Below are 21,559 nucleotides of genomic sequence, written 5' to 3'. Positions count from 1 at the left end.
CTGCTTTCAGTACTTTGCCCCCAAAAGAAGAGTGCTCACTGTTCTATCCTAGAAGTGAGTCATTGTTCTCATTCAGAATCATAAGTGTGTGGTTATTTGTCTAGCTTCTGTCATATCCAGATGGAAGAACCAGTACCATATCATACACCACTTTCAGTAATGTTGATGCTTATTAAAAAAAAGAAAAATCTTACAAAGCCTCTGGACATGTGGTCCTTGAAATGTACACGTCTGTCTTTCCTGCAAGAAACCCAAGTTAATTGAAACCTTTGCAGTATGTTACTATGCAGGAGACTTCTCACTCGTCCTGGTCAGAAAGGAGTTGAATTTTAAAAATAGTGGCATCTCTGCAGAGTAACTGCCGTTGTTCTTCATCTATTAGGAATACACCATGGTATGGCGGGTCCCCTCAGCAGACAATTTGAGTTAACCGTGAGTGGGTGCTGACAGACTCCATTCTCACGACTATATTCTACAGATGGAGTTTCCCTGTTTCTACCAACCCTCCAGAGCAGGTACTGATCCTGGGCTCCTCTAGATGTTGTCCTCTTGATTTCTTCATTCCCTAGTCTGCAGTCCAGGTTTTATACCTTTCTTTCTGTCCCTTGCAGCCTGTAGCCTGAGAACATGTGGGAATATTCAGCCTGAATGAATACTGATAGCTCCTTTTGACTTGATACTTGTGTCTTGTGTCCCTTCTGTTATGATTGCTGACCCATCTGGCAGAGCAAGCCACCAGACTGATAAGAAAAGAATCACGGCTGTTATTTACGGATGCAGGAAGCTATTACCCCAGTCAGGCTTCCCCCTTTCAGGTCAGTTTGAAGGCCTTCATCTGGTCTTGACTCTCCACGGATGTCTTTCCCTTTATTCTGGATTGTGTTACTATGCATAAGCTCTGTGTCAAGCCACACTAATGGCACCAATTACTTTCCCTTCCCTTTTACCAAGACTCACAGTCTCACAGCCCTGTTGCCTACCCCAGTTAAAATGCTAGCCCTGTTTTATCATGTCCATGCTCCCAGCTTCATGCTGGTTGAGCCCTAGCTGGAGGTGCAGGTGGTTCCTTCAGGGGGTAGGGAATGTATGGCATTGGTTTGAGAACCAGGATCTGGGGCTGCACAAAGCAGCAAGGTACCACCAAACAAGCACAGGTACTTCTTTAATGTGTTTATATTATGTGTATTTGAGTTCAAGCTGATGTAGAAGAGTACCTGCTCCTAGAAGTCCAGTTCTTACTCACTGGGAAGACTGGGAAAGCACATGTGCATGTTGCAGATGCTCCCCTTTTCCTGTCCCATTTCCTTTTCAGCAGAAACAAAGTTGTGCTGGGATTTAGCCCTTCCTACCTTTCTTAGAAGGATGTTATCTGCTTTCTCACTCTGGCCAGCAGCCCGTGTTGTCTTTCCCCAAACCACGTAACTGGAGAATCTAAGTGCCATATGTTAACAATTTCCAGTGCCCTTCCATTTTCATTAGAGAAGAAAACTGTGCAGGGAATTCTCCTAGATTTGTACCCTTGAGGGAAAGCTGAGAAAGCTTGGGCAGTAGTGTCTTTTCAGGTATTTTCCAACTGGATCCCATGGTGTATCACTTGCAGCATCATGACCTAGGCAACCTCAACATGCTGAGAAATAGTACTCTGCCGGGTATCTGCAGGACAACTGTTTTGAAGCTTGGTTTATGCCATTCCCATACTGTGACAGGTTCTTCATACTGAAATATGGTTTAGGATTAATCTTGAGATTTTCCCCAAGGTTTTGGCAGCAATTTGATATCAAATATTCTAGAGAAATTTCTCTATTTAATGAAGTCCAGTAGAGTTAGAAATGCCAGTTTTTGCAGTGGTCTCTCGGTAGACCTTACAGTGAATGTAGGAATGCTAATGAGTCACCGTGAGTGGTATCTGTTAGCAAAAGACAGGAGTTACATTGTTTGACTTAGGGTTGTTAAGGGTTTGTGTGAATGTCTGTTGGATCCCATGACCAGCCCAAAAGCTGACACTTTTGAAGTGCATGCGCTAGGCTCCAGGGGGTGAAATATCTTTGATATTTGGAGCTGCTCTGTCCTGTGTCTTGTAGGGAGGGTGTGCAAAAGGTAGTGGTGGCCAAAAGATTTGATCTCTCTGTGCACAGTGAGGATGCCTTGCAGGGTTGGAGTGTACTGAAGCAGATGACTGGCAAGGAACCGTTTTTCTTCCATTTTTAAACAATCAATCTTGTATTTTATTAGAGTGATTAATTTACTAAAGAAATGCAGGTTGTCAGGCCATTACCCTAATATGAGCATGCTAGAACTCCAAAATATTTTTGTTTCAGATACAGTATTTAGTAAGTATTTCTGCCAGAAAAAGAAACTATTGCGGATACTGTTATTCTACAAGAACCAGGACAGCATCCTTCTCTAGTTGTTGCTTGGTTCATCTGAGCTTGTGCCCAAGAAGAAAAATTAGAACCGGAGTCTTCTCTGTGTCTGGTAAGGATCACATAGTGATCCTTTGCAGTTGTTTCCATTTAAGGTTGACTTTGCTATTCATTCAGATCCCTTTTTAAACTACTGATCATCTATTAGATGCATAATTAACCATATTTTCTGTAAATGAGCTTTGCAGCTCAGATTGTATACTAATTCTCCCACCTCTGTCCAGCACACATGCATGTCTGAGGTGAGAACGCTCCATGACATCACAGAAAAGTGTTGAAGGGAAAAAAAGAAAAAAGACACAGAGTTTCAGGTTGTCTCAAAGCTATTTTAAATCTACCAACCAGCATTAAAACTAGTGTTTTGGTTGTACTCTGGAATTGCTGAAAATGCCTCGTGTAGAGAACTGCATAAGTGTAGCCCTATTAGATTCAGCTAACTGCAGATTAACATTGCTCTCCTGAAGGACTTTCTGAGCAAAAAGGTTTAAAGCTAATGAATATAGTTTTCACGTACTATATTTAAGCTTTCAAGTTAATGCAGGTTTCTTAGGAAGGAGATCTACACTTGCAGAGGGCATAGCCTTCATAGTCTCAGATCTGTAACATCAGCAGTCATGGTATAAGCTGACATACCCTTTTTTTAATCTAGGGACTTCTTGGGTTAATGACATAAGTTGAAGGCTCTGCAGAAAGAATGATTAAATTGCCATACTATGCAGTACATAGCATGTTAATCTTTTCTAGTGCATCAAAAATGACATTCAGATGACTTAAACTGACTGCAATTTAGTGAATCTAATCCCTGGGGTAGATGACTAAATTCAGATGCCAATGTCTGAATAAACTTAATGCAGGGAAAAAAACTCTACGAATCAGTTCTGTGTTATTGTTTTTGTTACTCTGGAATTAGCTACATTTGGGAACCTTGAAATGAGGCCTCTGTTAGTCAGAATGCTTATGCCAGCATTACTGGAAGTTTTTCACCTTGCTCCATGGGGTTTGATATAGGTTAATTGTCATTCCTGTCTACTGATATTTGTGAACTGTTTAAAAGAAGGAATTGTTGCCACAGAGATAGAACATGCACCAAAATCAGGTAATGTATCTTTCAGGTTTCTATGTGACAATCAGAAGGATTTGGATGAGCTGCTAGATTGCCTGCACCCACAAGGAGTGAGAGAGAGTCAGCTAAAGGAGCGTTTGGAGAAAAGGTGAGCCTATTGTTTCTTTTCTGTGTCTTTTCTCAATGTCAAAGCACATCATTATCATACCAAGTTTTAAATTCCTGGGGCAGCATTCAGCACTTTGCTTTGATTGTGCATCTGCTGAAGAGGGGAGGGTACTGAGGAATTGTTCCTTCTTAGATGATATTGCAAATATTACTTGATAAGCAAAGCTTAAAATTGTAAAGAGGTTTGGTCACTCTGTAAGTTGTTCCCTGCAACTGGAAGCAAAGGCAGTGCTGTTTTACCCACAGAAGCAGAACTGCCACATGCTTTAAAGCATCTTTCAAAGAACGTTCTGCACTGGTGGAGCATGTAGATCACTGAATGCCCCAGCACCCTCACAAGGCACTGGTCTGCATGCATTCAAAGGTTTTTCTTGATTTTCCAGGTATCAGGACATCACACATTCTATCCATTTGGCTCGGAAACAGAACCTGGGCCTCAAATCCTGTGACGGCAACCAAGAACTATTGAACTACCTCCGAAGTGATCTAATTGAGGTCGCAACTCGTCTGCAGAAAGGAGGGCTGGGATATGTTGATGTGACACCAGAATTTGAAGCAAGAGTGAGTGAACAAAGTAGTACTAGGAAAGACAAACCTGACTTCATACTATCATACTATTAATACTATCTCTGGAAGGTTTTGACTCTTTGGTTCTCCTTTAAAAAGAGGATCTGGAAAATCAAATTTCATGTGTATGCTCTCTTTCTTATCTGGTGTTTCAAGTTTACATAGCTGCTGGCTTGAGGTCCGTTTGGTGTAGGTGAATTATAACTTTGAAGGTAGGTGTCCTGCACAGCTGTGAAGTTGTCCCGTTTCCCTCATCTGATGGGGGACTTCTTTATGGAGCTTTAGCAGAGCTCTTTGTAGCTGCTTGTAGCTGTAGCCAGAATGTTTTGTTGAGACAGCAATTTTCTGTTTTGGCAATTTTCATAAATTCAGACCACTTTAGGTTTGGGATAATGTTTGTGCTCCACTTCCAGAAGTTAAAGGACATTCTGTTGGTGGGTATGTCAGCACAAGGAAGTTACTGTGCATTGAAGTAAAGGATGACTCTGTACTGGTTAGTTTGGCCTTAATCACATGAGCATTTCTTGGTGTGTTGTGTTTCTTTAGGACATGATAAACCTATCATGGGTATAGGTAGAATACATAGTCTTAACAACTACTGTATGCTCCTGTACCAAAGGATGACAGCGTCTGTCTTGGAATGGTTAATAATCTGTTAAATTACATTCTGAGTCACTGCAGAAACTTCTTTTTCTGTATGGGACCTTCAGTGTTAAGTGAATGATTGGAAAAGTGAAGTGACTAAGGGAATGGAAGAATTGCTTCCGCTCCACACACCCCAAAGCATCATGCTTTTTTCTGAACTGACATAAGCATTCACGTTCTATACGTGAATGTGTGTATGCTGTGTGTGAACTCCAGCAGAAGCAGCGGTAATATGCTGATTCCATAAGCAGGTGTGGGATTAGCAACACTGCATTAAGTATCCCACATATCCATTTGCAGGACAAAACCACCTAAAAAAGCGCAGAGGGTGATGTCCAACTGTTAAGCGATTGTATGCTCTTTCTATCAGGTATACTCACTAGAGAGCTTGAAGGATTTTGGAGAGTGTGTGATTGCACTCCAAGCTGGTGTTATTAAGAAGTTTTTGCAAGGCTTCATGGCCCCCAAGCAGAAAAGAAGGAAACATCAAGGAGAGGACTATGTTGCCAAGGCTGAGGAGATTGATGAAGACAAGAAAATGGCAGAAGAAGCTAAGGTATTGTTCATTTCAGGGCTCTGTTTCTGTCTTGTAGTGCTCCTGCTTAAAGAGGAGTTGTATTACATTTCATATGGTACTAAATCCCGTGCAGCTTCTCCCCATTGCAAGTTTAGAGTGTAATGGGTTTGTTTATGGGGCCAGATGTTCCCTGGTTATTTTGAGAAGTAAAGGTATTACCAAAGTAAAAATCGTAATATGTAACTGCAGTTAATGTTCTCTCTATGAACAGGAAATGGGTCAAGTATTTGACTTTTTGGGGGGAGTTCCTCACAAAAACTGGATACTTGAATAAAAGCATATTACAAAGCATTTTTAGAGAACTTAGCAGGAGTTGTATCCATTAGAGAGGACTGATGGCGGCTTAACACCTTTCTTGCATAAAAAGGAAGAGAGACATGCTGAGGTTTTGGTGACTGCGAGGGAGTTAGGTTCGGGTACATATCAGTGTTACGCAAGAAGATGCACAAGTCTTACGTATAGAGACACCCACAGAAGATTCCAAACTGGGGGCTACACGCAACTTGTGTGGACATCTGGGTGAAAGAGCTTTATGTTGCCTGCGTGAGAGAAGTGGTATTGTGGGGGTACAGGCATAGCCTCCCAAATCAAAGCTGAGAAGGCATGGAGGGGAACTGCAGAGGCTTTGGTAGGGTCCTTCAGGCAGATGAGCTGTACCGGTATTTCATCCTATGAGGGATACTAGTGTTGGGGATACTTAGACGTAAGCAGAAGTAGACAAGACCAGAACTGGAACAGCAGGTTGAAAACAACAGCAAGTTGAAATTAAATGATGGATGCTTGACTAGTGTTGGTTGTTCTTTTTATTTCTGTTTTAAAAGCTCTTGTCAGCATATGCTGAACCCTTGTTTGAACATTACGTCTTTGTTATGCTGTGGCATTGCCGTGTTAGCAGGATGTTTGAATAGGCACTAGAGATTTTCACATTCTTCAGCTGTACTGAGGTATTCAAATTTTATTAACTTTGTTGAATTTTCAGGTCCTTAATATAATGAGTATGGGAGGCTACCCTATCCTGAAAGCCCTCAGCAGGATACAGAGCTATAAAAATCAGTAACCTCTGGGACAGAAAGGATCTGGATCATGACATTTCCTTTATCTACAGCAACACCATATTGTGCTTTACTCTCAGGTGTCTTACAGCTGTAACTGTAAGGGTTATATGTGTAGGGTGTACTTCAAGGGTAGCATCAGATTTACTACAATATCTAAATGGATAGTAATTCAGCCATGTTCTGTATTTGAGCCCTTGTCACTTCCCTTCTAATACTAAAGCTATGTTAGACTTCAAACCTGAGTTCTTATTTGTCAGAAAATTGGTCGGTTTTAATCATGAGTGTTTGATTAGTTTCTCCATTCTACCTTAGGAATTTGCGCTCTTACTTGACGATGTGGTTGCAGAGCATCATTCTTTGTAGCAAGGCCAGGTCTCTGTAATTTGCTTCACTTTAGCAATTTCATAATTTCCAGCTACGGTAGCCTGGTTAGACAAAATGCTCTGTATGACTGAAACGTACTGATTAGTAATTTCTTCATCTGAAAACCAGCTAGAACAGTAGGATTTCTGAATATTGCAGGACTTAAATTCAAAATAACTTGCTACTTTTTCTAGTATTACCCAATTTGTCTAATGTGGCTGCATACTTTGTTATACAACTCAGCCTTATAGCAGCATGGCATAGATTTCAGTATTGCCAGCCCAAGTGTGTGGTGTTGCAGATCCCCCTCTGGAGCACTGGCTTTTGTGTTGTGCTGATGTCTCTGGAACGTTTACGTAGTGCAGTGACTTCTTTAACTGGCTCAGAGTTTCCTAGACAATTATGGTTGCACAGGGAATGTTCAACTTGTTTGTTTGTTTCCTTACCTCAGATTATATGGAATAAGCTTTCTTTTTGCCATTGCAGAAAACCGTTATACATGACCTTAAAAGAGCAGCCCAGATCTTAGAGGCAGTTATCTGTTGAAGAAGCCTGACTGGTAGGCTTTTAAAAACAAATCTCCTGTACAGGACAATAATTCCAAAGTCTTTTAGAGCCAGAATTGCACTGAGAGTACACGGTGGATAAAATATAGTATGGCTGTACTGGAAAAACCTTAGTGTGCTTGCTGACTACACCAGAGAAATTGCAGTCTTGTGGCATCGTTCTGTCTCATTTTCCCTGTGAGAAGCAAGTTATGGCTTAACAGGCACCCGTTTGCTGACGTAATTGTCTATACTAAGGGTTCCTGCTGGCTCGGCTACGTAGCTAGAGAGCACCACTGCTGAGTGGTGAAAGATTGCAATGTAGACCTGGCTTATGGCAGTTTCTGAAAATCTATCTTTTGCCTCCGAGTCTGTGCAAATGTTCCCACGTCAGGAGGTGGTAGCACTCCGCACTGCCCTACAAAAGGACAGGGAATTAGCAAAGGGAACTGTTGCAGTGTGTCATGAGTACAACTGCCTAAGCGTAATGAGAACATGGGTAGGTTATCCACCCCTGCTGCTTGCTGGTTGGGAATGTTCACAAAGGAGCGGGCTGGGGAGCACTTTTCACCTGTATCACTGGAGTGCCCCAGGCCCTGATGGCAGACAAGATCTCAGAGCAGCTTCACAACCAAGCATTTGTGGTGTCAGCTGTTCAGAGGGATTTCTCTCTTACTGTCTTAGGGTACCAGATGAGAGGCTTCCTAGCTTTACCAAAGTAGACATTTTCTGTCACTCTCAAGTCGAAATGTGACTGAGGCTGCCTCTGGTAGTTTGTTGTTGTTGTTTGTTTTGTTTTGCTTTTGTTTTCTGTGCTAGAACACTCCCTTCCAGCTGGGAGGTTATTTAAGTAACTTGTTTCAGTCTCCTGTTTTGCCTACTTGGCAATTTGAACTCCCTTGATAATGGTACTGCTAAAATGCCTGAGTCTCATGATGCTTGGGAAGCAAGGCTGAAAATCTGTTAAATTCCGTAGGCCTGGGGAGAGAAATCTAAGCAAAATGTGCCAACAGCTTTTGCAGATTTATCTTGGCCCAGCAGTTACCCAGTATGTTAAGAGCAAAACCCATGGAACAGTTACTTGGAAAATCAATTACACAGTATGTGAAGCACCTCAACAATGTTCTGCAAAGAAATAGCACAGCACTGTGTAATCGGCCACAGCAGGCTATGGAGGTTTCCATTTGTCTTGAATGTCTTGGGCTCCAGGTTCTACACTAGCAATGGCAGCAAGGATGTTGGCTTATTAGAACAGTTTGTTTTTCCAAACATCTAATATACACTGCGCTTCCTCAAATTCAGTGGGAGGAGAATGTGCAACTCTGCAAAATTCCTGGGTTTTGTTTGGCTCCCAAATTGCTGTCAGCTGCAGAGTTTAGTTTTTCCCATCTGACACTTCAGTGTTTGTTTTTTCATTCTCCTGTGTTAGAATGCTAACTTGAGTCCTATTATGTCCCTGTCATGTCTAGGCCATCACCTCATTGTTAAAAAGCAGAGGATTAATATTTGAGTTGAACATGCAGTGGCTCTGGATTACTTCTCTGTTCTGGTGCATTTCCGGTCCACCGTAATGTTTTTTTTCTAAACCTTCAGAGCTGAGTTTGAGGTTTCATATGAAGCTTGCTATGTGCAGACTAGGTGTAAATCTCAGATTTAACGCTCTCATCCTCGCTTGCAGACAGTTATGGGATTTCACTTGTGCTGAGGTCATGTTGTCTAAGGAAAGGTGCTGTTTTCATATTTGGGGCTGTCAAATCTGGTAGCAGTTTCTATCACAGTCCGCTTTCCCAGCTGAGCAGCTCAGAGGACCAAGCGGTGGATCTTGCTGATGGGCTCGAGCCTCTCTGCGGTATCCACTGGAGGGCAGTACAGGCTGCTCCAATCCACCACGCTCAAGTGGTGCTGCCAGCTGTCTACTGACTTTCATCCCACATTTTACAGTGCTAGATTTCTGCTTTTTAATTTCTTAGTTTGCTGATTATTTGGGTTAGACTTTCAGAATAAGAATTTGGTGCAGTTCACGTAGGTTGTTTCATCTTGGCCATAAACTGCAGAAAGGCTGTACTACTATGAACAAATTGTCTAATCCAGTAAGGCTGATTATAGATGAACCACAAATAGGACTGCAGAGGCTGTAGAGAAGGAAAGAAGTATAAAGTTGAGTTTTGGTTATTAAGGGCCCCAGATAAAGGATATTAAAAACATCTTCAGACTGTAGTGAGGTGTGTCTGTGTGCTTCGTTGTAAGTTGTTAGGTCTGTCTGCAGGTTGCTTCAGCCATGGAGAAGTGGAAGACAGCAATCCGTGAGGCCCAGACCTTCTCCCGTATGCATGTGCTGCTCGGGATGCTGGATGCCTGTATCAAGTGGGATATGTCGGCAGAGAATGCCAGATGCAAAGTGTGTCGCAAAAAAGGTATGCATTCCTGCCCCCCGCCTGCGTAACAGTCGGACGCTGACACCTCTCCATGCCCTGCTTAGGCAACATGCCCATGTTGTTGTCACTTGCTTTGGCTGTATTCTGAGTTTTAAAAATGAGGATTTACACAGAAGCATTGATCTCACAGAAGCATTTGACCCTGACTCCAATAAACCATTCTTACGAAACCAGTAAAAAGTCTTGCAGAACATTGCAGAGCTGCTATTCCCTGAATATTTACGGTACTTGGACACAAGTCATCTCCAAATACTTCTGGGAACTTTTGTGCCACTGTCCATTTCCCTGTTTAATTTTTGAGTTGGAATGGTCCGTGGGTCTCTGAGCCTTGTCAGTTATTCCTATCTCTTACAGAAGGAACAAGCAAGAAGAGGTTAGGAAGATTAATGTGCTTTGTAACTCAATAGGAGAGAGAAGTGGAATGGTGCTAGTTTGAGGCTAGAGTGGAAGTAGAACTGCTTGCTGAGCTAGAAGAAGCAAAATGTCTCTTGTGTGAGAGCAGAGAAATGAATCTATCTGCCTTTGGCTGCTGCTCTGGTAAGGCTGGGGAAGTACCCGAACAGGTGACAAGAGACCATCTTCTCTGTGTGCCTGACATGATGAAGGGCTTTAGAGTCCTGCAGGTGGAGGGGAAAGCTAGGGAGGGTGTCACCAGTAGTGGAGTACTAGTAATTGTTCTGCCATAACCTCCTTTTCATGGAAGCTTGGAGAAAAGAGCTTGGTAGCACCTTCTGCCTCATCGTGTGCTTTTTGTGTCATTCTGTATTTGCTGAAACACTAGCAGCAGACAGACCCCTGGGGGAATGCTAGGCCACTTCTGTTTACCAAAAAGCTATGCTGTCCGTCTCTGAAGAAATAAGAGATAAATTGGTGCAATGTCCTTCTTCACTACAGGGCCTCTTCCAAACCAATGCGTTAACTGTCCTGTCTGCTGCTGAGAAGGGGGGTCTAGGCAGATGTAAGGGGGGGCTTACCTGAGACTAACAGACTAGAGTTTCACAGAGCTTGAAAACCAGGATGTTAGAGACATGCTGTCAAGCTCTCTGCATTATTATTATTTTTTTTTTTTCTCAGTAAATGAAATAACTGGCTCAGGACTACGTTCCTGTTTCCCTGCATCATAGAGAAGCACAGAGAAGCTAGTTCTGCTGCATACACTTTTTTTTTCCCTGTGGGCTTGCTGCCTTAAGTAGAAAGAAGATGCTGTGCAAGTCGATCAGATTGAGGCTAGAATAAGAACGGTTATGTTCCTAGCTTCTTGCTAGGCTCTTGGGCATCTCTGCAGCATAATTCTTTCCCTGTGTTTGGTTTGGGATTTAGTCTGGGTGGAACATATTTGGCAGGTTTCTGCCTTTGCCCTGCAAAGATTTCATTTGAGTTGAGGGACTTTACATTGTTGTATTTAATTCAAATGCTGCTTGTTTCCACTGCAGTGTGGAAACTGAGAGGAAGGGTCCCTGTCATCAGAGGGCATTTTGTGTCTTTCTCTTGCTTTCTGATCTCTAGCCCTGTGGCAGTTTCTGCATCACAGGTTGAGCAAGGCTGTGACGCTCGGTTACAAGTAAGTTACACTCTCCTAGGTGAGGATGACAAGCTGATCCTGTGCGATGAGTGTAACAAAGCCTTCCACCTGTTCTGTCTGAGACCGGCACTCTATGAGATACCAGATGGTGAATGGCAGTGCCCAGCTTGTCAGCCTTCCACTGCCAGGCGCGGTTCACGGGGCAGGTAAGTGGCGCTCCTTTCCTTCCTGCTACCATTGATGCAGAGTTCTAGCCATGCTTTCACAAGATAACACAAAAAGCCTTTAACAGCCTCTTTAAAAGGATCGAAATAGTCAAGTTAATTCAATAGCACTGGAACAATAGAAAAGCAATTTTTTCAGGCTGTAACTTTAGCACACCTGTGTTGTACCGACCCGTGACAACTTCGGTCATTTTAATAAGTAACTTCAGTGTGGCAGTGGAAGCATGCACAAAACATGAACCAAGATTCTACGCAATAAAGACTGTTGCTTTGTTTGACTGAGCAACTTGTTGGGTTACTTTTACGTGGGAGTATAGTTGGTAGTGCTACAGCTCTGTAGTCCCCTGAGCTAAGTTACTCTTGTGGCCTTGTCTAATTAAAGCAGACATTATTCCAGGCTGCAGCTCAAACCCTACTGGGTGACTAAAAATCAGACTCTGAAATGCCACCTTGTCAGTTTTCTGGACCTGATGAACATTGGCACCTTAAGGCAAGAGCCCTTATTGACTTCAGAGAGAACATGATTTGAGGAGGAATCGAAATTGTTCTATGCAGCAGAATTGAGTAGTTGCCCGCTGACAGCAAGGGGTTGAATTGTTTTGTGAATTGCAGGCTGAAAGTTAACTGTATGCAAAATGTATTTTTTTTGCTTACAAAGTAAGCTAATTGTGACTCTGTGCTGCACCTATATGCTTGTCAGCAAGATGAGGCTATCAAATGACACCTGATGCATAAGCAGTCAACTGATTCTCCCTTACAAAGTGGCAGCACAATAAGAGGAATACTAGCTTGTAGTGTGCAGGTGGTGCACAGCTTTGAAAGTATTACTTAGCTCCCTGGGCACCATTTAAGAGTTCATCAGACTAGTACAAAAATTACAGGGCCTTAATGCAGCTGTTCTAGCCTGAGATCATAGTTACTTTGATGTGGTGGAGTCACCTGCAAGCTGCTTGGCTCCTGGATGACAGCCATCAGGTGGAGCAACACCTGTCTTGTTATCTGCTTTCTGCTATTCCTAGCTGAGGCAGGAAAAAAATACTGGCCTGCAAAGACTTTTGCCCTGCTTTTGCTCCTGTGGGAGCTAATTCTTATTCCATTTACTGCTCAAGATCCTCTTTCTCCGGAGGACTGAGATTCCCACAATAGCTTTGCCTTTGTCCCCTTCTGCCTATGCATGCTACTTTTTGTTACGGTTTAAATGCTTTAACAAACACTTGCAGAAAATTGGAACTCCTGGGCAGAGTCTTTGTGGCTTTTGACATCAGCACATGAGAAGCCTGAACTGATGATCTGCTCAGTAATAAGCTTAGCTATGAATAGCACTAATCAAGGTCTGTTTCCTATAGTGCACATGCAAGTAGCATGACAATGAAAGGTGATGGTGGGGAAATATTCCAGCAGGAACAACATAAAAAATCTGAAATTCCTTAGGCCAGGCCTGCAGGCAGACCTGTGTAAAACAGCAGCACTTCCTCTCAGGGAAAAGTAAGTGCATAGCAGTCAGTATCAAAAATACTTTGTCAAGTGGTCAAGGTGCCTGGGATGGGGGAAGGAATACACAGATTTATCTGCCGGGAATTGTGAGCCCAGATGTTCAGATTGTAGTCTGGGAAGTGCCCTTTTAGCTGTAGCTACAGCTTGATACTCTAGGAAATACAGTAGATTGCTTCAGTTTGAGTCTGAATTTTATTTTACACATTGAGTTGGTCAGCAAGTCTGTGTGTGAACAAACAGTACAGAAGGCCCAGGGCTTCTCACACCAGGTTCTGGTACAACAAATATGTGTTACTTGCTTTGCTCTAGGAACTACACAGAGGATTGTGGTGAAGATGAAAGTGAAGAAGGTGAGGAAGCTTCTGATGAACAAGATGCTGAGGAAGAAGAAGAAGAGGAAGAAGATTACGAAGTTGCTGGACTGAAACGTAAGGCTTTGACCATGCAGGAAAGTAACAGAAAATGTTAAGACTCTGCCTTCAGTGTCCAAAAAATTAGTCCAATTTCAGACTTGTACTTCTCCTCATACAGAACAGGTTCTTGGAAAATGGGGAGATTTCACAAGGAAGGCTGTGGTTGTGTTGTATGTTACCTGGGGAGCTGGAAGTAGCTCTTTTCCCTTTGTACAAAGACAGCACTTAGAGATTTAAACTGTAGTGAGCTCTTGCTCACTGTTGGTTGCTTCCCTGGGAACACTGCTAATAATACACTACCTGGCAGTCAGCAGAGGCTGCAGCAGGGAAGGGTTAAATGGCATTATCTGTTACTGGTACTGACGGTCTGTGCCTAGAGAGCTTTTTGCTAAACTGAACACTGTTAGTAGGTTCTCCTCAAGTTTTAACCACAGCTCCCTCTCCTTACTTTTTCCTTTTCCACCAGGTTGTAACCTCTTAAATGCAGGATTTCTAGTGGCAAGGTGCCCTTTTCAAGTAGTAAGACCAGTACTTCATCTATCCATTCCACTGGGAAGGCACAGTATTGAAGGTGTAGTGTGGCCTGAACTGCCAGCACCTGTTAGTTGCATACAGAGGCCACTCAGGATGCATGCTAGCTCGTTCCTGGGCAGCTGAATGGAATAGAATAGCATTTTCTAGACTCCTCAGTGACTACTTCTCTATTCCGGTGTACAGTGTGATCACTTACCACTTATTAGTGAGTGTATCCACTTTGTTTTTAAGGGAGTTTGACTCTGTCTCATTTGGGCAACTTGGTACACTGAAAAGCTCGGTGTTGGAATGGTGTACTGCCAGCATTTGCTTTCAGTCAAAATGTCCTTGACTAACATAAAATTAGCTTCAGACTGTCTTAACCAGGGCAGATGGTGAAATTCAGAGACTGGGACCCAAAGGCTTATCCCGTGTTCTTTCAAGGGTTTCCATCTGTGTCTATCAGTCTTGATTCCCCTGCTTCATTCTAGTTTCAGGGATGTTCACTGATACCCTAGCTATGTATGCTGCTTGTTGTTCTGTGGTGTATCTGTGTCCACACTTGGAGCGTGTTCAGTCCATGTTGCATGGCCAAGTCAGGAGCAAAGCCAAGGTTTCCAAACAATAGCGGAAGAGTTACAGTCACTAAAAATAAAGCACTAAATGCAACTCCTGGTTTTAAAGAGCATTGACATGGAAAGGTCACTGTGGAAAACTTTTGTTTTAATAGAGAAGTCCCATTAATCCATGTGGCGTTTATCCTGAGGGATATAACTTAGAATGTTGGATTGTCAGACATCTAACACGTGCCTCCTGCTTGACACACAAGCAGGAGTGACAGCAGGCAGACGTCCCACTGCCCTGACGCACACTTACTCTGCGGTGGGAGCCTGGCAAGATGATTTATTGGACAGGGCTGGATTAGAGGCTGCAGATAAAGTGCTACAGCATGCTGCATGCAGCTTGCTCAAGCACTTGTGACCAGGTGGAAGGAGCTTGGCTGGGGACGAAAACCAGAATATTCTCCTGATACACAGGGGTCATGAGAGAAATATAAGACAAGGGAGTTGAACAGCACACTTGCATTTCCATCATTGTAAGGCTCTGACAGGGAGACTTAACAAACGATCAGGAACATTACTGTGGGACATAATGCAGCAGCCCTGGTCTTGGGGAATAAAATCCCATTGTTTCCCACTTGCAGCACGTGGAGCAGCTCCCTGCTGCAGTAACTTGACACTCCCTCTGCACACAGTTCACTTTCCAGGGGGGCTTAGCAACTGGCTTATCCCACTGTGTGGGCCACTCATAAATGTTTGGAAAAGAACCCATCCACAAATGGCTGAGGAGCAAGGGGGCAGCAGGAAACCAGAGCAGTTGTGCAGGTTTCTGTACCCGGTGCTTTCAAAAAAGATGTTGCAGTTATATTTAAAACAACTGTCTATCCTTGCATTACTTCTCCCACCCTCCCTCAAGTCTTGATGTGTCAAGGTTTCGGCACTTAATTCTGCAGGCAGAGGGTCTTTCTATTTACAACACGCAGGAAGCAAGCAAAGCCATACCTGTGGCAGAGTAGCTGGAAGCCCCCAGATGTCCCTCAGAAGCAGAGGGCTGGTATGTGTGACCACCCTTAGTTAGAAGATTGTTGCCAGACAGCATTGGCCTCTTTTTGGACAGGAAGTGCATACTTCATCTGAAGAGGGGTACTGAACACAGCTGACACGGGCATGTGCTGGATGAGGATGGTGATGAGAAGCTGGGCCATTCCCCTCATCCATGGGTTCAGTAGTTCCTCTGTGCTGAGTTACACCTGGTGTGTATGTCTGGGGAAAAGGCTTGTGATCTCTGCTTCCAGGTTAACCCATTCCTCTAAGCCCATGGCTTATGTGTTTCAGTGAGACCCAGAAAGGCCGCCCGGGGCAAGCAGAGCACAGCCATGTACTCCTCGAGGCAGGGAAGGCACCAAAGGAAGAAGCAGTCGCTGCACCCTGCCAGGGGACCCCAGCAGCGGGCTGCACCTGTCAACGGCGCAGACATTGATGAGCTGGTAAGAGCCAAATTGCTCCCTGGGGGCTGCTCACATCATGAGTTATAAACGAAACAGGTGTCACACTTCCTCCCCTCCCCTTCCCAAAGAAATACCCTGAATTGTATTGTGTAACCCGTGCTGGGCTGGAGGCGGGTTAACAAAGGAGGCATATCCTTAAGGGCCCGGTGCAAACAGAGCAGAGATATGCCAGACATCTTTCCCCAGCCGCTTCCACGCATTGTCCCTCCTTGATTAGCAGGCAGCCTGCAGCTTGTTAAAGGGTTTTAAATAGTATCCATATGTCTCTACAGAGAGATGGGGGGACTGAAGGGGGTCCTGCATGTTCAGAGAATGCCAGCAATGTAGGACCCTCACTCCCTGGCCTTGGCCATTTTCTGGCAGTTGTTGTCCGTATGGTCACTCCCCAACCTCCAGGACATAATTTGGCTGGCTTAGGTTTCACTTGACATTTGAAGAATAAAACCTTCTGCTCCTGAGCAATCTTGTGCGTGTGTGCTAGTTGGGGTGGAGCTGCCGCATACTGTCCTGTTTGTCCTGAGGAGGGATGCACCACAGGGGATATGTGAGGATACTCTAGCCCCGTGGGCCACGTCACTAGCTTCTGCCATCTGTCTGCTGAGCAGCACTGCTGCGGCTGTATCCTGTCACTCCTCTCGAGTGGTCTTGATTGTGCTCTTTGGGCTCACAGCTTCTTGTGCTGGGTGTGGGTGGGCTGGTTGCGCTGATCTGCAGCATCTTTTTAGCTGGTGTTTGTTATAGATTGGAGGGCAACCAAACCAGCAAGCCCAGCATGGACTGCCACAGCCTGCTTGGAGAGATGTTCAAGTGGGAAAAATCTTACTGGAACAGCTGGGTCAGGAACTCTGACTAGGGCTCTTTCACTTACTGTTTGTCCTGGAAAGAGACCAAAGCGTTCTCAGGAATGGCTCCCTGTGTTGTGGAGCCTTCTGATGTACCCTAAGCAGAGCAATGCCTCATGAGCTGTGTATGGTCAGAGCTGAGGAGATGTCCCTGTGCTGGTGGCTGACCTACAGATTTGTGGGCAAATAGCTGACCTTGTGTTCTGCCTCTGTACCGGACAGCAGCACTTGAGGTATCAGCTGCTCTTTGGTATTTAAAATGGCAGAGTAGGCTCTGGAATTGGCCCTCAGTACAGCAGCACAAGTGCCTTCCCCCTCTGCCTCTCACATGCTGTCCACCAAGGGCTCAGAGAGGGAATTTACACTCTCCATTTGCTGTCCATATTATTTGGCTGCTTCCTTTGACCCTGTTGTTTTTAAACCTATCTTGAAAAAGCTTGCTGTGCCAGGAGAAAATACAGGCAGCCTGTGAGCTATTCCCATCAGAGCTTATGGATGGGGCTCCCATTCTGTAACTCAAGCTGCCACCATGTGTCTTGGCTGTTACCATGAAAGGTCCTGCAGCAGAGCAGTTTGCCTCTCGATTATTGTAGAAGACGTCTGCGTCTGAAAGAGCTGAGCTGTTTTTCTGCAGCAGTATTGCATATCCCCACCCTGAGAGACACTGGCTTGTAAGCAAGAGAATTGAAAAGGTCTGCTAAGAACCAGCTTCTTTGGCCTAGAAACTGTTTAATGAATACTACAGCCCATGGTCGTTCCCCTCCTTTTAACAGCATCCCTCCTTTGTGTGGGCAGGTCCTTCAAACAAAGAAGACGACACGTCGCCAAAGCCTTGAGTTGCAGAAGTGTGAGGAAATCCTCAGCAAGTTGATCAAATACCGCTTCAGCTGGCCCTTCAGGTGAGGGCAGGTGGCTTCCTCCTCCACGTGCACAGGACTGTACCTGGGCTGTGTGTAGGTGTGGGATGGCCATGCTGCAGTCCTGCTGGATCCATTTGCTGGTTGTGAGACCTGGGTTTCAAAAGCAAGTTACAGGTCGGAGTGAATCTGCTCCAGTAGAAACCACCATGCTCTCAGTCCTCTGCTGGACTGAAGACCTGGGGCCCTTCTGAGGTGGTATAACAGAGGGTGGTAGGCCATGAGCCAGAGAGGGGAGGATGGGATCGGTGCTTTCTGCAGCCCCCAGGATTTGCAGGTGCTCTGTAGGAGGCTTGACTGAGACAAAACAGCCCTACCTGCCATGTACCAGTCCCTATAGGCCAGCACTCTGGGCAGAAGGATGAGCTGCTGTCATTCCTGTCTTCAGCACTGCAGCCAGCACAGGGCTAACACTGTAGCACTGTTGAGGTTCGTGGGTTTGCCTATGGCACTGCAGGGGGTGTAGGTTGGGGCTGCTGCTCAGCAGAGGGGGTGGGGGTGGTTCACACCTCCACAGCTCTGCGCTGCGCAGTGCCAGGGCCTGTCATTTTCCTCCTATCTTTGTGGCTCTTCGTTCGTCAGGGAGCCAGTGACCACAGAAGAAGCCGAAGATTACTTTGAGGTCATCAGCAACCCTATGGACTTCCAGACTATGCAGAGCAAGTGCTCTTGTGGCAGTTACCGCTCGGTGCAGGAGTTCCTCTCTGACATCAAACAGGTGTTCTCCAATGCCGAGCGCTACAACCAGAATGGGAGTCACGTACTGTCCTGCCTGGAGAAGACAGAACAATGTTTGATCGACATGGTGCACAAGCACCTTCCTGGCCACACGTATGCACGCAGGAAACGTAAGAAGCTCTCTGCCAGGTGCCAGGGACTGGAGGAGCAGGAAGGCGACAGTGAGTCAGAGCCCCTTGAACATTCCCGGGGGCGGAAAAGGAAGAAATGAGGGATGGGGGGGGGACTAGGGGGAGAGCCAGAGCTGGAGCAGGCCTTCTGGTGCTGCTGGGCAGCAGGATGGGTTGTCTAAAGGGAGTTAGGAAGCAGCAGGCACTTCTCTATTAATACAGCCTTTCCTTTGGCCCGTCCTAACTTTATTTTTTCTGCAATTTCCTCAAATATTTGGTCATCCATTGAGTGAGCAGAGATGACTTAACTGCTTCCTGCAAAATACACAAAGCTCATACATGTCTGTCCTGCTAGGAGGGGAAGGTGGGAGGGCAAGGGGAAGGCCTGGCCAAAGCCTGGCGGGGCAGGGGCGCGTGAAGCCTACTCCAGCTTGGGCGCCGTTGGCTTTCTTGGAACGAGCCACTTCCTCCACTCTGCAAGCAGCCAGCACTGGAGCGTGGTGGAACCTCTGCTGTCTGCTGCCTGTGATGTGACACCAGCCTTGAGCTGGTGCAGGGAGGGATCATACTGCTTCACAGATGGACTGGGTGCGATCAGGCCAATGGGCTGCTAGTTCTTGTATGTATATATTTATATGGTATTAATTTTTGAGCCCCCAATGAAGGGTTGTGTAGGGCGAGCAAGCACTTACATTTATAGAGACACAGCTTTCACCAGCATCCTAATACAATTGGCTTCAAGGTGCTCTTGCTTCCCCCCCACCCCACCCCCCCACCCTTGGGGAGCAATCTCTGGAGGTTGTGCTCTGAAGAGTTCTTCTGAGATCAGCTCTCCACACATAAGTGGCAGAGAATAGTCAGTTGGTTTCCCTGCTCACCTTGAACAGCACACAATCATGTAGCCCTTTGGATGAACCTAGTGCCAGAAGTATACCAGAGAGCATGTCTTTCTGCACACCCTGTAGGGCGCTCCAGGGCAAGGGGAGCAGCAGAAACATGTTCTGTGTAACTTTTTAAAATAATTTTCTAGTTATTAAAAGTGGCTTGTTTCTAGCTGTGATCTTGTATAAAGAACACCTGTAAGATACTGTTGTCTTGCTTTGGCACATGTACAGTTTATATCAAATTGTGTTTGCTGTATATTTTCCCCCCTCTGAAAACTCATTTTCCTATCAGTAGCTGGAGTTACACTGGGGGACTTGGTGGGGGTTTCCCAGTCCCTCTCTAGCCATGCTCTCATCTCCTTTTGGAGTAACGCCTTCCCTAGCTCACCTCTCTCGCACTCCCCCAGCACCATGAGGACCGTCCCGCACAGGCTGACCAGTGGGGAAGCTCTGTCCTGCTGGGAGGCTGCTCTGCCATGGCCCCAGCGGTGGGTTCTGCCACTTGAGATACTGACTTTTCTCTAAGAAAAGAACGTTCTTTAATCACCTCTCCCTCTCCATCATTACAGGTTTTGATCATACAATTAAGGCTTGAACTTTTTATTATAGAATTCTTCAGTTTAGAACAAACTAGTCACAGTGCTGTTCTATACTGGTTTTGTAACACGGAAAAACAAAAGCAGCTGTTGCAGCTCCTGTGATTTGAGAATAAATTTGAGATCCTCGATTAAAAAATTGCAGCCTAGTTTTGTGAACTTTTTTATTAACAGGTATTTGTTTCAGTTCTGGACTGTTGATGGCTGTCGAGACTAGACAGGTTTCCAGCCACTTCCCTCTTCCCCTCTCCCCAGCCTCAGCTCCACGCCCCACAGAATAGCACTGACGTTTGTATTTCGCACGTCCCCTTCAGAGGCTATGTTTTGTCCTGTTAATAGAGAACATTTTCTGCAGGTCCCACACAGTGAAACCTTTGGAACTGTATGTTTTTTAAAAATAAATGTCATTTGTGGCGGGAGGGGGGTTCTGCTAAGGGCTGTACTTGTAATAAATTGGAAAGTTAAAAAATAAACATTATGTACTTGTGTTTGTAAAATTGGCTTGCTTCAAGTCCTTTGTAGGTGCCCTCTGTGCAAGACTAAGACATCTCATGTTCCACAGAGCTCTGCTTTCCCCAGAGCCCGCATCAGAAGTGATACAGCTGTCTTAATTCTGGAGGGAAAAGGGAGGCACAGAGAAAAGGATCAAAGGAGCACTGAGTCTGGGTTGGGTCAGCTTACAACTCTGGAGAACCATCTTCTAGGCTGAGCTCTGCTCACATTTGGTTATACCACCGCCTGGGCTGTGCCCCTCTAGTCCAGGTGGTGTACCTGCTCGGACAGGTGGGTTGTGCTGCTGTTACCATCTTTGTGATGGGGCTGTCTTTGCACGATGCCTTTTCCTAAGCTTTGCTGGGCAGAAGGTTATTTGCTGGCATGGAGGTGTGTGCTTTGAGCTGGCCCTATTGATTGTCCTCCCCAAAGACAAGGGGATGTGTTCTTTTTGCTCCTGGACAGTGAAAGGTCAGGAGGGAGCAGTCCTTGAGCTGGCTGCCCCTTTCAGTCCGTTCTTGTCCTTTGGATTGCAAATGTTGCTCCTGCAACAGGATGCGGGGCTCTTTACTGCATCATGGCACTGTGGGTTGTTCTGAAGGGAATACAAGGGAGTGATGAGGGGAGCTAAATAACGTTGCTCTTTCACCTCAGCATTGTGTGTCTAGATTGCCATCAAAACTTCTTCCCTAGGTCTGTTAATGTGCATTTTGTAACCACAGACCTGTTTGCTGCAGTTCAGAGATCGGTGGGGACTGTTCCTGCTGTGTCTGCAAAGCATGGCTCCCAAGGAGCCATCGGCTCTTTCCCAGTGTGGCTGGGACACTCTGCTCTACCAGGCTTCAGCACCAGGCCAAGTAACCACTTGTTGCTGATGTACAACCAGTCAGCTGTACAAGGAAGGT

The 21,559-nt window shown here is 45.3% G+C and overlaps 1 protein-coding gene across 2 annotated transcripts in view; it reads left to right on the top strand.

Moving 5' to 3' along the window:
- The window catches only part of BAZ1B (bromodomain adjacent to zinc finger domain 1B), a 52,675-nt gene extending 32,016 nt beyond the window's left edge, over positions 1-20,659 (top strand). Inside the window, exons 11-20 of one of the 2 annotated variants that reach the window (XM_080563378.1) lie at positions 3,536-3,634; positions 4,038-4,215; positions 5,237-5,422; positions 9,673-9,820; positions 11,422-11,569; positions 13,391-13,509; positions 15,903-16,054; positions 17,713-17,816; positions 18,417-18,733; positions 20,337-20,659. In XM_080563378.1, coding sequence (XP_080419504.1) covers positions 3,536-3,634; positions 4,038-4,215; positions 5,237-5,422; positions 9,673-9,820; positions 11,422-11,569; positions 13,391-13,509; positions 15,903-16,054; positions 17,713-17,816; positions 18,417-18,733; positions 20,337-20,443 — 1,558 coding nt within the window. In that variant the 3' untranslated portion in view covers positions 20,444-20,659. Of the gene's footprint in view, positions 1-3,535; positions 3,635-4,037; positions 4,216-5,236; positions 5,423-9,672; positions 9,821-11,421; positions 11,570-13,390; positions 13,510-15,902; positions 16,055-17,712; positions 17,817-18,416 lie in introns of both variants that reach the window. The other variant, XM_080563377.1, reaches the window with a different exon arrangement.
- Positions 20,660-21,559: the final 900 nt, after the last annotated feature.

The sequence above is a fragment of the Anser brachyrhynchus genome (genome assembly GCF_964034855.1).
Source record: "Anser brachyrhynchus genome assembly, chromosome: 20".
Lineage (NCBI taxonomy): Eukaryota > Metazoa > Chordata > Aves > Anseriformes > Anatidae > Anser > Anser brachyrhynchus.
The sequence above is the reverse complement of the archived record's forward strand: the minus strand, read 5'-3'. Positions and strand labels throughout refer to the sequence as shown.